General features: G+C 39.8%; 1 protein-coding gene across 1 annotated transcript in view; it reads right to left on the bottom strand.

Moving 5' to 3' along the window:
• The window catches only part of MYO7B (myosin VIIB), an 82811-nt gene that overhangs the window by 60611 nt on the left and 6851 nt on the right, over positions 1 to 15349 (bottom strand). The window contains exons 2-7 of the mRNA XM_018563501.1: positions 11985 to 12034; positions 5611 to 5718; positions 3509 to 3661; positions 2773 to 2957; positions 1937 to 2058; positions 1601 to 1743 (exon numbers count right to left, since the gene is read on the bottom strand). Coding sequence (XP_018419003.1) covers positions 1601 to 1743; positions 1937 to 2058; positions 2773 to 2957; positions 3509 to 3661; positions 5611 to 5718; positions 11985 to 12002 — 729 coding nt within the window. The 5' untranslated portion in view covers positions 12003 to 12034. The remainder of the gene's footprint in view (positions 1 to 1600; positions 1744 to 1936; positions 2059 to 2772; positions 2958 to 3508; positions 3662 to 5610; positions 5719 to 11984; positions 12035 to 15349) is intronic.

Below are 15349 nucleotides of genomic sequence, written 5' to 3'. Positions count from 1 at the left end.
CTGTATGTTAAAAGGTGGTAAATTCACTATTATCATGAAGGATATTTAACACGGATTTTATATAGTTACAATTTAACCTTATATGTCACATAGGAATTCACAGTGAGTTGTAGCACAGTGTCATTTTGGATTTATCATACAAACTCGACTGCACCAAAAGAACAAAACACTATGTTCATACCACTTCTGTTTTTATCCTTTATATCATTAACATTAAACTTACTTACCCTCGGTACACTTCATTTATAACAATTCCAAAGGAATTCCCTATATTCATTAGCACCGTCAAAGGGTGCTAATAGTATTCTTTTAATACTAGTTCTTTTAATATTAGTAGTAATTCATAACAGGATAACACAAATCAGTTAATTTCAGGGCGACCCCTTTTTCAGAGATACAAAACAGATATAAAAATAGGTACATAAATATGATATTAAATATTTAATAATAAATATATATATATAAAATGGATTTTATATTTACATACCTATTTTTATATCTGTTTTGTAGGCCTGAAGAAGTAGGCGATTATCCTGTTATGAAGTCATACTAATATTAAAAGAGTTTGGACTCTTGGACCTTTATTTGCTCTCATCAGGCTTTGTATATGTGGATCCTGAACTCTGGGTTTAAAGGAGTGTCCTGTTGTGTGGAGAGTAGCCTTACTGAAGCCACTGTACCCTGCTATCTGACTATTTTTAAATCAAATCCAGTGTTTGGGACCATTACCTCCACATAACACTTCTTAAGCCTGGCATATGGTCCTGCAGGAATATAGCTCTGCACTGTGGGATCATGGAAATAGCATGCATGTTTGCCCCATACTGGGAAAGTTTGTTAGAGTGGTTACTGCAATGAGTGGATCTAGAAAGTAGATGACACACTATCGATACTTAGTGGCACCAGAGGTTGCATGCAGAAAACATTGTTCAAATGTAACTAAAAGAGTGTATTATTATTATGATGATTATTATTATACAGGATTTATATAGTGCCATCCGTTTGGGCAGCGCTTTACAATATAAGGAAGATATCACAATCACAATACAATTCAAGACAAGATGCCCCCTGAGGGCTTAAAATCTAAAAGGGAGAGGCAAGTGATACATGAGGTGGTAGCTGAGTAGGGATAAATTGTTTGAGAACGTGATGGTTGACTGGTTAGTTTGAGGTGGGAAGGGCTTCCCTGAAGAGATGGGTCTTAAGGGATCGCCTAAAGGCAGTCAGAGTGGGAGATTGTTGGACAGGTTGGGGTAAAGGGTTCCAGAGGATGGGAGAGACTCTAGATAAGTCCTGGAGGTGAGCATGGGAGGAGTTGACGAGGGAGCTGGAAAGCAGGAGGTCTTTTGAAGAGTGGAGGGTGATACTTTGAGACAAGGTTTGAGATATAGCTGGGGGCAGAGTTGTAGATGGCTTTGTAAGTCGTTATTAATAGTCATGTATCTAATCAAGGATTCTTTAATAAGCATATTTAAGTGAAAAGCAGATTGTAATGTGCGTGGCCAGTTAATTTGTGTGGCCTGTTAATACATTTTGGTATAGTGTTCCCATTTCCAAGCTGTAATGTAGCAGTAGATAAATAATGTCTAGGCTGACAGACCTGTCTGCATACACGTGACTTTTCCAGGAGAAATTGGTCAATACGAGCACCCTCAATCACATTGTTCTTGGAGAAGTGAATTTCAATGTATTTGCCAAAACGACTAGAGTTGTCATTTCTGATGGTTTTTGCATTTCCAAAGGCTGAAATGTAAAATAAACAAAGTAAAAGTAAAGTCAATCCTGACTTTTGTATCATTAAGTGAATAAATAAGGAAAACAAAATATATAACAAATATTTACTTAATATATACCTTACTTATCAGCGTGTTCATGACCTTGAATTATTTGGTCAAAAGACCAGTGCTCTGTGTCACTATTTATTTAGTCTGCTTACCTTCCATGATAGGATTGGCCTCTATAATTTGCTGCTCAATCCAGGAATGCTGACCAGTTGATGATGCCAAGAACTGCAGCATTAACTTTGTGCTCTCAGTCTTCCCTGCTCCAGACTCTCCACTGAAATACAAATTATGCAAAAGGTGGAAACTCAACAGTATAGACCAAAATATAATATGTCTACTATTTATCTGTGGAAAGCTTTCGATGTTTATATTGCAATGTTCACATCCAATACACAGTACCAGTTTCTGTATTTGTAGATTGTCTACTACGCGCCTATGGACAATTTGGGGTGCCGTATTTTGTCGCTGTTCCATGGACGCACGCAATTTTTAACCTTGGCATGCTGAGTATCACTTTCTTGTCGTAACCTCATCTTTTATATGTTACAAAACAAATGGGTGTAATATTGTGTTTTGGGCACTAAAATTAACTTTAGTGTATTGTTTCTAAAATTTTGGGTTTGATAAAGTTCCGGCCTAGAATGTAGATTATAACATGTGTGCAAAAAAACACCTTGGCAGCGGAAGGGTTAAAGGGACAGTCTATCCAGAAGCTAGATTTAAGTTATTGGTGAAGTGTGTTGTGCCGTGTCAGCCCCTTGCATCATACATACCTTGGATGCAATAACAGCAAGATCTCCAGCATCCTTGTTGCATACTCCATAATATAATTTAATTGTTGCTAAATAGCATTACTGTGACAAAACACTTTATTGGGTATCTATATTAGTAAATTACCCATTTCTTTTCTACGCTGTAATGAAGAGTTGAACTAAACAACTGATAAAGTCTTTTCTGTAACTGAACACATTGGTTATTTCTGGCATACCTGATGACACAACACTGGTCATTGTTATTTCTCTGCATGTTGAAGAAGCAGGTATCTGCCAAAGCAAAGATGTGTGGTGGAAGCTCCCCAATACGCCGATTCCTGTACATTTGGATGTGTTCAGTGTTATAGAGTGGGAGCTCCTCATATGGATTTACAGCTACTAAGATGGCTCCAGTGTAGGTCTGAAACAAAGAGAATTATATTTTGACCTACAAAAGTTTATCCCAAAACAACAAATGATGATTAAGCAATAAGTAAGGACCAAAATCCTTTATGTTTAATGTAGAAAAGGAAAAAACAGTGGCCAGTAATGATGACATGCATCCTCACATCTTCTAATACATATCAGACATCAATAGCATGTTCATATGCGAAAAACATTCAAAAACAAGAAAACAAACCCACAGCAATACATATAATTCCATGTTAGTACATTTTATGGAAACTGTAGAGTAAAAGATCAGAGTTGTCCTGATGACCATTATTACTGGAAGTGAAAAAGATCCCAAAATTTGAATTGTCATCAGAAGAGAAATAGATGGGAAATCTTCCAATGGGCACACTAGTTCTGGTGGCCCTGATGACCACCAGGAATTTCCCTCTCTTTGGAGGGATTTCCCCTCACTTGCTGTTTATGGGAATCACACAGCTAGGGAAGGGAAATCTCCCCAATGGAAAACAATGTAGCAAATAATTCTACATAAATAGGTATCTCTTAGTCTTGTTGTCTTACATAAATGCTTTTCTCTTTGTATCGGATATGCAGATTATGGACAATGCCAGCTTCATTAAGCTCACCCAGTCTGATCATATCATCCATTCCTTGGGTTGAGCTCGGGTGCATGGAATGGATACTGGTAATGTTTCGGGCAGAGATCCAGTGTTCCTAAGAAAGACAAAAACATATTTGCTAATGTTTAATAGATCAATAGCATTTTGGTCATTTATTTTGGTTAATCAAGAACTCAAGGGAAATTTTTTTATTAACCCTTGTAGGGCAGCTACCCCTGTACTGCAAGGGTTAACTGCTCATTTGTATCTAGGTACTAAAAAAAGGTAATAGTCACCCGAACTGTGGCGACACCTGCACAGATGGAATGCTCCTCAGCGTCCTCACGTCTATACACTTGTATAGAATGCGATGACACCAGGATTCTTAAACTGCTGCAGAGGAGGCGGAGAGAGGACCTAGGGACCAATCTAAGAAGAAGCCGGCTCGCATGATTGGGGGAGTATAACTTTTTTTTTTAGCATCTAGACACAAACAAGCAGTTAACCCTTGCAGTGCGGGGGTAGCCCCACTGCAGGGGTTATTAATATTTTTCCCCCGGATTTCATCTTTAAAGCTCAACTCCAGCCAAATCTCTATTCAACATTGAATATAGTAGAGAACGGCTAGAACCTTTCGGGATATTTTAAACACATTTATTAATATTTCTAATATTATTACATTGTAATATACAATGGCCAGATTATTATGACCACCCCATCAGTACTTAATTGGGCCACTAGATGACTCCACGAGATTACTTCGTTGGGCCGCCTCGTGACTCCACGAGATGTTGAAAGGTGATGCGAGGAATCTGACACTGCACTGTTGCCCTTCTGTTGTCTTGTACCAGTCTTGCCATTCTCCGTTCTCCCTAACATTGACTAGTTACTGACGGCCACAATTTGCACGTTCAGACCCAGATTTTCGGCTGACAGTTCAGTCTTTAAACACTTTAACAACAGCTGCTCGTGAATATTTAACAAATTCGGCTGTTTTGCTGATACTCGCTCCATGGCTCCGAGCGCCAACAATCATCCCACGTTCAAAGGCTGTTAAATTGCGTCGTTTACCCATATCTTCAGAAAAAAATCACTTCTACTGTAGTGATAAACAACCTGGTTCCCTATTTATAATGGTCTGGCCCTCTAGCAACTTCAGCACGAAATTATAGCTAATTATAGCTAATTTGCCTACAACTGTCAGGTTGTCATAATAATCTGGCCACTCAGTGTATAATGAAATAATTGCAGAATCATCAGTGGGAGCCCTGAGCTTGTTTTTCTGCTCTCAGGTGGTCAGTGGGGCTCTCAGGTGGCTAGTTCAGGCTTTAAGGTGGTCAGTGGGGCTCTCAAGTGGGCAGTGCGGGCATTGTAAGAGGGGGCGGGAGGGGGGAAGGGGGCAGAAAATCAATCTTGCACCAGGGCCCATTGTTCCTTAGGTCCGCCACTGGACATACACTATCAAGGCCCAGCCCATTTCCAGGTTATCAAAGTAAGGATCCAGACAGATAGTGACTGCATTTAACTCAGTATGAATTACTCCTGAAAAGTTTATTCATCGGAAATACAGTACAAAGCCAAACACTAAACTCATTTTTGAGACTACAAATCAGCTTACATTTCATTTTTAATTTCACTTCAGCCCTTCTGATGCTTTTGAGAGTTCTTAACACTTTTTGAGATTATATACTGCTACCTGTGCAGGGCTGCTCATTGCTCAGTTCTCAAATGTTAAAGTGGAACCACACTTTTTGTTTTGCATAGAGCAGGAAAGGGTTAGAAATTTGTTTTTTTGTCATTGCTGCCTATGTCTCTGTTGTTGAATGAGTGCAATCTCTCAGCCATGAGATACAGACAGCAATAATAATAATAATAAAACCCCACTATTTCTAGTATAGTGGAAAAGGCTTGTAACATCTGCCTCTATTTACTACTGTCTATCTGCACGTTGGAGACATTTGCCTTCATTGGCTGAGCAAGAGACAGATTCCACCCTCTACTAAAAAATTGGGAAACAAACAATGCTTAGCTAGTTAGACAGACAGATGAAGACACATCACTTACCTTGCCGTCATCATCTTCAAGCAATGTCTCTCCATTGTGAGAATCTTTAACCACTGCACCGATGGGCACTTTGCTCTCAGAAGTAATTTCGAGCCACACATGTTCCCCCTGTTATCAGATTATAGACAAATTTTCTTTATTTTAGCCCCTAGACCAAAACGAGAAGTTAACTCTTGCAGTGTGGCGGTAGCCCCACTGCAAAGGTAAATTTTTAAATTTCCTGGAGTTCTTTAAATAAATAAATAAATAAAGGAACATGACCTAAACAAGAACATAGGTATTACACAATCTAAAGAAATAGTCCCTTTATCTTGAACAGCACTGTCACCTTCTGTAATCAGCAATAAGTAAACCATAAAATAATATTCAGTGACGCACAAAGCTGTCTCCCTAATGTTTAACATCTAGATTTGCATCATGAGTTGTTCCTTTTCTTAGAAGACTATATGTATGGAAGATGTCATAATCTATCCTTGTATCTAAGAAGAACACCCTAGAGGTTAGTTGCTAAGGCTGAAAGTGCTTGGCTCATCTGCTCCTCTGTCCATTTGTCACTAGGGATGTCTATGTCTAGGGATATGTCACTTAGCTTCAGTTGACCATTCTGTTCTTTTCACCACCTGTCATCGGAGACTAGGTACTTTCTACTGGTTTGGCTCGTACTTCCTGACAAGGTCATCACTTTGCAAGAAGGGCCAGGAAGATCCCAGACGAGACCCATGATTAGCAATGACTCTCTAAGGAGCTGCTGGAGCAATGGGTTCATCTGCTTTTTCAGTGGAGACCTGTCCTTAATTGGACCAGGCAACTCCCCAACTCACTATTCCTGATAACATGGGCTTTATTTTTCCTATGTCACAGGCCACATGACACATAACCACAGTTCAAGAACACTTCTTGAACAGCTTCCAGTGCAAGCTCTGATCAGATCATTGTAAGCACCAAGGCAGGGAAAACACTGGCTACTAGGACTCAAGGCCAGACAATGAGTACTATAGGGCCACAGGACTGTAGAGAGGACTGTCAGTTACAGCCAAGATCTCCAGAAATATAGATAATGACAATAATGCTCCTACTATCACTACATTCAATTCTTTAAACTGAAACTGTATAAACCTTAAGCATTCCCATTCATAAACTAGTATTCTTTGGATTGCTTCTCCCTTCTATGATCTTTCCTGCTTGTCTCCCTCGACTTTGTATGTACTTTAGCAGGTTTCCCGAGGCTGCTTCTTGTTTTTCTTGTTTTAATCCTCTGGAAGGTTACCTTTCCCTACAGGAGTTACGTCATTCCATACACCCTGTATATTTGGATAATGAGCAAGCTTTTCACTATATGTGTTTTCTTTCACTTTTATGTTGTATGTACTGTTCTTGTTAATTTGGTTGTACAATAAGTCCATATTCTGCCATTTTACACGTTTTTCTTTCTCCCAATCTTGTTCAGCTCGACATATGTTATTGCTATGTTAAAATTGAAAATTTTATTTAAATGTAAAATCTAGCATTCTAATTAAAAAGTACCTCTAACAAAGTCCATATTGAATTTCGGCCCATGTTTAGATACAGGGCTGTAACCACTTCAGTGGTAGAGCTGCTACAGTGTGTTTAATAGTGTGGTCCCAAATTCCTGCAAGCAGCAGCCTGAGAATGTTCTACACAGTGCTCAGTGATTAGATTCCTACTCGAATAACTAATCACAGTAGCAGTTTTAAGTATAAATATTGTTATAAAATCTTGGGAACCATGTGCATTGTGCATTAACTCATAGCAGCCAAACAAATAAATGAGGCTACTAAAATGCTGAGAGCTTATTGAATGCTACGGGTAACTGAATATGATGCTCTTTGGCCTTACTCAACAACGTTACAACCGACAAAGGGCTATAATTTAGGTAGGCTTCCTAATTAAAAGTTCACTCATTTAGCTCATTTAGTTTTTGCTCTGATTCATTGTTCTACATCAAGAAGACGGAACAAGGGTTGAATCATACATCTTAAAATTAAAACTATGCTGTTGTTAATTTTTACAAGCCACACCACATTTAAATAAAAACACAAAGACTTAAAGTTTTTTTTTAAAATGCTAACTTTAGGGATGAATAACTATGGCTAAAAGTCAAGACAGTGGGTAGATGTGAACATGGAAAGGTGAAATGGGTTAGTATACTACACACTATTCTACTGGGAAGCCAACTACAAAAGGTTTATACTGGCCTGTTTATAGGAGGCACTGCTGGCCTTCTCAAGTGAGGCCATGGGGTGACTGAGCTGAGATTAGTTTGGAATTGTTGACTGCTACCAAGTGACTAGGACAAAAAAAATTATTTGAGGACAAGAAGCTAGACAAATAACGCCATAAAGAAGAAGAAGCATACAATTTGCAGTGAGTACAATATCTTTCGATGAGAAATTGGACCTTAGAATAAATTACAGGCATGTAAAACATTAAACGGAAATAGATAACACTATGAAATAATAGTAAGTAACTGAAAAGTATTAAATGCTTTATACAGGATTTTGCGTACAGAATAACATGCATCCAGAATGTCAGTCAGCATACAGATTGTTACAGTATGTTGTTATGAATTCTCTCATGGGATAGCCATAATTCTCTGCATTAGCTGGGCAGTAGTCCCAATTTCTATGTAGCCAGTAGGGTGTTTTCTGCAAAAAGTGTCAGAGATTAAAAATTTAAGTAAATCTAACACTTTTTACATTGGCTTTTAAGCGCTAAAGATGCAGAGCTCCTGGAACAGGTGCTCACCTCATATTAACCTACCCTGTAACCCCAAAACAAACACTAACCCTCTATAATGTAACCCTATTTCCTTGTTTGCTCACCCACTACTCTTGCATTGAAATCCTCTGTATTCTAATATACCAACTCAGGATCCCCCTCTAAACATATTCAGCAATTTATTTTCATTTTATTCTGCAGCCAGTACTCCCAATCTATCTGACACTAAATCCCAGGGCTAGGCTGGGTAACAGTTCATATCTGTTACCGCTAGGCCTTTGCAATAAAATGGTAGCTATTCCGCTACATCACTGCCAGCAAGTTGCTTTCCGGTGTCATGCGACTACATTGCATTACTATCGGGAGCCTTCTCACCCATAATTTTTTCTAGGCTATATCTTTTGAAATAGGTAGCAGACTAGCAAGATTATGTGATTTTTTTTTCAGAAGACTATTTTGTGGTACTTTTAACCCCTTCGTGACGGGAGACGTACAGTGTACGTCCCGGCACTTTGTGCCTATATGACTGGCCAAGTACACTGTACGTGACGAGTTATATCATGCTTTGTAATGCTGGTAACAGCAGACCGCAACAGAGTTGTCATGTGGTGGAGAGGGAGGGGGGGGCACCACGGGGTGAGCTGTGCCCTCCTCTTCAGTAGTAGCAGTATGGTGCTGGAACGTGCTCTACAGGTGGATGGGAGAGTGACGCGAGAGCAAGTGATCAGGTGACGACCACCAAGAGGGGGGAGCGGTGAACAGCATTGCCACTGACCAGCAAAGCAAAGTGCGACAGTTAACAACAATACCACTGACCAACAATGCAATGCATTAACAGTGCTTCCACTGGTCAGCAATGCAAGGGGGAGGGGGTTAACAACCCTGCCATTGACCACCAATGAGGGTGGGGGGTAATAGTAATGTCACTGACACGAATACTGGGAGCTATTATTGCAGCCACTGACACCAGTGCTGGAGGTTAACACTGTAGCCACTGAGACCAATGCTGGGTGTAACATTACAACCATTGACACCAAAGCTGGGGTTTAATATTGCAGCCACTGACACCAATGCTTGGGGCATCATTAGGGCTCCTGACACCAAAGCTGGGCATTATTATTGCAGCTACTGACACCAATGCTGTTGTAGCCATTGACACCAATGCTGGGGGTTATTATTGCTACCACTGACACCGTTGCTAAGGTTTATTCTTGAGGTCAATTACATAAATGTTCGGGGTTATTGTGGTCACTGGCACCAATGGGGAGGGTTATTTATGTTGCAATTGACACATGGTGGGGGTTATTATTATGGTCATTTACACCATTGCTGTGGTTATTACAGTGGGCACTGATACCAATGCTGTGGGGGATGATAGTGTACTCACTGACACCTATGCAGACGGTTAATATTAATCCATGGCCAATATTCAGCAAACTGCACACCTTGCCCACTCTTTGCCACTGTGCGTGGCACATTTTCTTTTACTAGCAGAAGGGGGCACAGCTTATGATCTTGCACAAAGGCCCACTGCATTAAGAAAACATCTCTGGCTGACCTCCTTCTGAAATTGCTTGTTTCTTGGTTGTCTCTAGGTTCAGTGCTTTCTAAGTTACTGACCAAGAACAAGCAGATAGGAAGTAAAGGCAAGGTGAAGACACAATAACTGATCTACAGTCATGGCCAAAAATATCAGCACCCCTGCATTTCTGTCAGAAAGTGCACCACTTCGCGCAGAAAATTGTTGCAATTACAAATGTTTAGGCATTCTAATGTTTATTTCTTTTGTTTGCATTGGTATGACACAAAAACAGTGGAGGGAAAAAAAGCCAAATCTGACACTTTCCACGCAAAACTCCAAAAATGGACTGGACAAAATTATCGGCACCCTCAATTAATATTTGGTAGCACAGCCCTTGGAAAAAATAACTGAAATCAATCGCTTCCTGTAACCATCAATGTGTTTCTTACACCTCTCTACAGGAATATTTGACCACTCGTCTTTCGCCAAGTGCTCCAGGTCTCTCAGATCGGAAGGGTTCCTTTTCCCAACTTCTGTTTTGAGATCTCTCCACAGGTGCTCTATGGGATTTTGATCTGGACTCATTACTGGCCAGTCCAGTACTGTCCAGCGCTTTGTCTGAAACCATTTCTGGGTGCTTTTTGAGGTGTGCTTTGGGTCATTGTCCTGCTGTAAGACCCATGACCTCTGACGGAGGCCCAACTTTCTGACACTGGGCCCTACATTGCACTCCAGAATTCTTTGGTAGTCTTCAGATTTCATAATGTCATGCACACAGTCAAGACATCCAGAGCATGAAGAAGCAAAGCAACCCCAAAACATCAGTGAACCTCCATCATGTGTGACTGTAGGGATTGGATTTATTTTCTTTAAATGGCCTCATTTCTTTTTCTGAAAACAGTAGAATGATGGGCTTTACCAAAAAGCTGTGATTTTGTTTCGTCAAAAAACTGTTAATTTTGTGTCATACCAATACAAACAAAAGAAATAAACATGAGAATGCCTAAACATTTGTAATTGCAATAATTTTCTGCGCAAAGTGGTGCATTATCTGACAGAAATACAGGGTGCCAATATTTTTGGCCATGACTGTACATGCAAATTCTTGGTCAGTGACTCAGAAAACACTAAAGCCATGGGATCAGACTGTGAAATAGATAATCTGCGCTTCTGGAGAAGAGACTAAAGTAAAAATATGTATTATTAATTAAGACCTAAAGCAGCTCTAAAAGAGGATGGGAAAATCCTTTAAGGATTTTTTTTCAAAAATCCTGGCACCCAGCAAATCTTGTTTGTGACATGAGGTTGTGAAATGCTTGGTTGTAGTGCGGTACACAAAGCAGCATGAAGGAGTTTCGCTAACACTACATCTGAGAGGATACAGCTTTGCTTCTGGGACAGCGCTAGCGTCACAAGGGAGAAATCCAAACACTCACCTCGCTGGGTCTTAGAGTGGAAACGACTGCGTCCAAGTTTGAAAGCGTGATTGCAAGCCCAAGTGCCACTAACCAAAAGTCTTTGATTAAACTCCATTTGATGAGTACCCACCCAAGAGGGGCTGTTGGACCACCGCTAAGAAATATATACCATCAATAATTATTTTTCCTCTGCACACGTTTTCTACGTTTTTTTTCTCACTGAACACTGTACTCCGATATATTTTTTTTTGTGGATCGTCCAATATATCGTTATATATTGGATGTTCCTTTACTGTTATAATTGAATTATTAATATATATTTTTCCTTTGTTTTATGATCCCAAGTAAGATTTCTTTCGAATTGTTCAGCATGGGGTTTTAGGCCAGATCGCTCAAACCCTAATTTCACTTCATTACCTGGTTGCACTAAGTTTCATACCACTTATACCTTTAGCGCTTTGATATATATTTCTTTACCATGGGATCAGACTGACAGCCAAGCAACTAGTGTTTTTAGAAGGTGAGATTAGTAATGGCAGTCTGCATTTTTCTCTCAGTACGTGTTTCATTAATTTAACGCTACACTAGGGAAAATTAGGAAAAATTTAAAAAATCTGTACAGTATTACGTATAGAGATCAACAAAATATGAACATGAAGAGCTATATACCAAAGATGAGTAATAAATAATCATACCTTTTGGAGAATAACCATTGCTTGTCAGTATTTTGTATGTGTTTTATTTTCTGGAAGTAAAATGATAAATATATGAGATGTGTAGATATAGGTCAACAATCGATAACATAACAAGGTTGTCTTTGCAAAATATACATTTTTATATATTATGTACAATATTTATTCACACATATCACTTATGAAATAAGGCAGCGGATGTGAAAAAGAGCTGCCGTAACAGTCAGTGAAAGCCAGCAGTACTAAATCCCTGCAAAATATTCATAAACATATTAAAGTGATACTAAATTCAGGAGTTACATTTTAAAATGTATTAAAGTACCCTAACTATTAAGAAAAATGTATCTTATTTGTGTATCAGGAGGGTGGCTACTTTAGTTCTTCCTGGTCTCTGTGTGTGTTGTAAAGTAGCCATCCCTCCAAGCTCAGTCCTGTGATGGACTAAAATGTCACATTTAGTTAGCTAATTTATATTTAAGTTATTGTTTATTATAGGAGCAGAAGGAAGGACAGTGTCAGCACCAATTCATAGATGATTTGAGGATCTACAGCCGGGTGATACATAAATAAGATACATTTTTGTTAATAGTTAGGGTGCTTCAGTAAACTTTAAGATTTAACTCCTGAGTTTAGTGTCACTTTAAGCATGTTTCCCTAATCCATTAGCAAACTAATAATTGCTAATGATAACCTTGTAGTAATTTTAGGATTGTGTTTTCCATTAAGATTAAGATAAATATCTTGCATTCCCAAAGCTCATAAAATGTGTCTTTTTATAAGTCAATCAGATGGCCCTGCATGCGCAATGACGGCACATCGGGGTGACACCCGGCCTCGGGGCGCCCCTGGGAAAGCATACTGATGCTTGATTACCTAGTTGTGGACACTGGGCACACCAATACAAACTTATTCAAAGTACACAGGGTATATGTATTAAAAATGATAGCCAAACGTTGTTGTGTATATACAGCAGCTGTAGATGCTGTATATAGTTGCTGCTTTCAAAAAATGGACTGTCTGACACAGTGGGGGTGATTTACTAACCTAAACACACGCACGCACCAGGTGCGTGTGATTTTCACACAGCAAAACGTATTTATCAACCAAAAAGTCTCTAAAAGCATATTTCTTCTAATGCCATATATGGAAAAATCATGCACATGATCAGGGCTCGAAAAATCCACTCGTCCACTCGTCTGTGACGAGTGGACGGTGGAGCCCGACGAGCAGCTTCCTGGCCGGCCGTTGTAATTACACGGCCGGCCGGGAGCTTAACACAGTCAAGCGATCGAGCGTCTCTATAGACGCTCGATCGCTTGTATCACCAGCTGCATAAAAAAATGTATATAAAAATTAAAGAATCATAGAAAAATAAAAAAGCATTCAAAAAATGAAAAAAGAAAAAACATTTTTAAGTCCCCGCCCCCCACATACACACGTAGATATGCGTCGGGTGCGCCTACGTGCGAAAACGACGATTGTGCCGCACATGTTACGTATCGCCGCAAATGTCAGAGTGAGAGCAATAATTCTAGAGCCATTAATCACTGATAACACTAAACTGATGAGCAGTAAAAGCATTTTAATCGTCGCGTATGGGCAATTTTAAGGCTTGACATGTTTGGTGTCTATTTACCCGACGTGACCCCGATTTTTATGTTGTACTAAAAATATGGGTAAGAATAAATGTTTTATAACATAGGGAAACTTTTTTTTTTTTTAACATTTATGGTACTTTTTTCATTATATAGTTAAAAAAAATAACCCCCCGTGGGGTCACAAAACAAAGCTATAGTCCGGTCATGCTGACTGGTGAAATTTTTGACTGACTGGTGAGACACCGCCAAATTTTTCAAGCCCTGCACATGATGCATATATAATGCTGCTTCACAGTTTAGACAAAAATGGTTAGCTCATGCATTTACATTCCTGCATTCATCAACGCAAGCAACACAACATAGAGCTAATTTACACAACATCACCTTGCAATTCATGCTTGGCTTTGCACAACACACCTGATGGGTGTGTACACACTACAAAGGTGTTTAGATTCCACCCATAGATCATGCTGGGAGGGAACACACTACAGAGGTGTATACATGTTCGTGGTGTGTTTATAAGGTTAGTAAATCAACCCGAGTGTATATAAACATTATTCAGACAAGAGGTAGGCCCCTTTCACACAGGCACCTGTTCACTCTGATCAGCAGGGGATCCATGCACAGATTCCCTGCTGATCGGAGCAGTACGGGACGGATGTCACTCTTGTGAAATCTGTGTTCGTTCAGCTGTATGGACTCATGTTAGGTCTATTAATGGCCACATACACTGTATGAGCACACATGTCCAACTACATCCAACTACCTTTGATCCGTCACATTTAGGTCGGGCGCAAACTTTCTCCATTTTTCTTTTTCAGAATTAAGCGGACTCAGACAGTGTTTGTCAAGTTCGGAGGAGGGCCTTAACATTTTAGTATAAGAGCTTTAATGTTTGTAAGGTTTTGTATTATCACGTGAGGCAGCGCACTGGCCTTGCCATACTGGAGGCCTGGCTTTAATTCACTCTAGGCACACTGTGTGCATGGAGTTTGTATGTTCTCCCTCTCTTTGTGTGGGTTTCCTCCTACTTAAATTATTAAAGGGCACCTGTGCCTTTGCAAGAAGCATCCCTGGCCTCTCTAGCTTGTACTTGAGAATCCTAAATGTTTTATTTTCTGAAAAAATAACCTTATAATAACGTGTCCTATACTTTAAAAACATCTGGGATTATATAATTGGTTTATATTGTTACCTTCAGGTATATTACATCATATGCTTTTGGGCTTGTATTCATTATACCAAGTTCATTTATTAATTTCAACAACTTAAAACTGAACTCTAGACCAGCGGTCGCCAACCATTGGTCCATGGACCACGAGAAAATGTTGGTGGTCCCAGGGCCCCTCTGATGCTGTGCAGGCTGGGCCATCATTGAAGCGGTATGGAGGCTCTGGGGCTGCTTCTCACTGACTCAAGCAGCGGCTGTCACAAGGGGACATAGAAAAAGTGGGGAGAAGCCAGGTTATAGTGGCTCAGTGTGGGGGAAAGGGAGGCATGGGGGTGGTTGGGGGCAGTGCTGAAGCTAGGGGGGCATGTGCCCCGGGCACCGCCGGCAGGGCCAGTGGCATATTCGATAGGGGGGGAAGCAATTAATATTAGCTATAATTAGCTACAATTTGGCGCTGAAGTTGCTAGAGGGCCAGACCATTATAAATAGGGAAGCATGTTGTTTACAGTAGAAGTGATACTACAATACTACGTTTGTTTTACATCTTCTCTACTGGACTAATACGGCTTGCCCATTTACATTATATATGTATATATATA

Source organism: Nanorana parkeri, unplaced genomic scaffold, assembly GCF_000935625.1.
Source record: "Nanorana parkeri isolate BGI_ZX_2015 unplaced genomic scaffold, ASM93562v1 scaffold667, whole genome shotgun sequence".
NCBI lineage: Eukaryota > Metazoa > Chordata > Amphibia > Anura > Dicroglossidae > Nanorana > Nanorana parkeri.
Note: the sequence above shows the minus strand (reverse complement) of the source record. Positions and strands in the feature narration are given on the sequence as shown.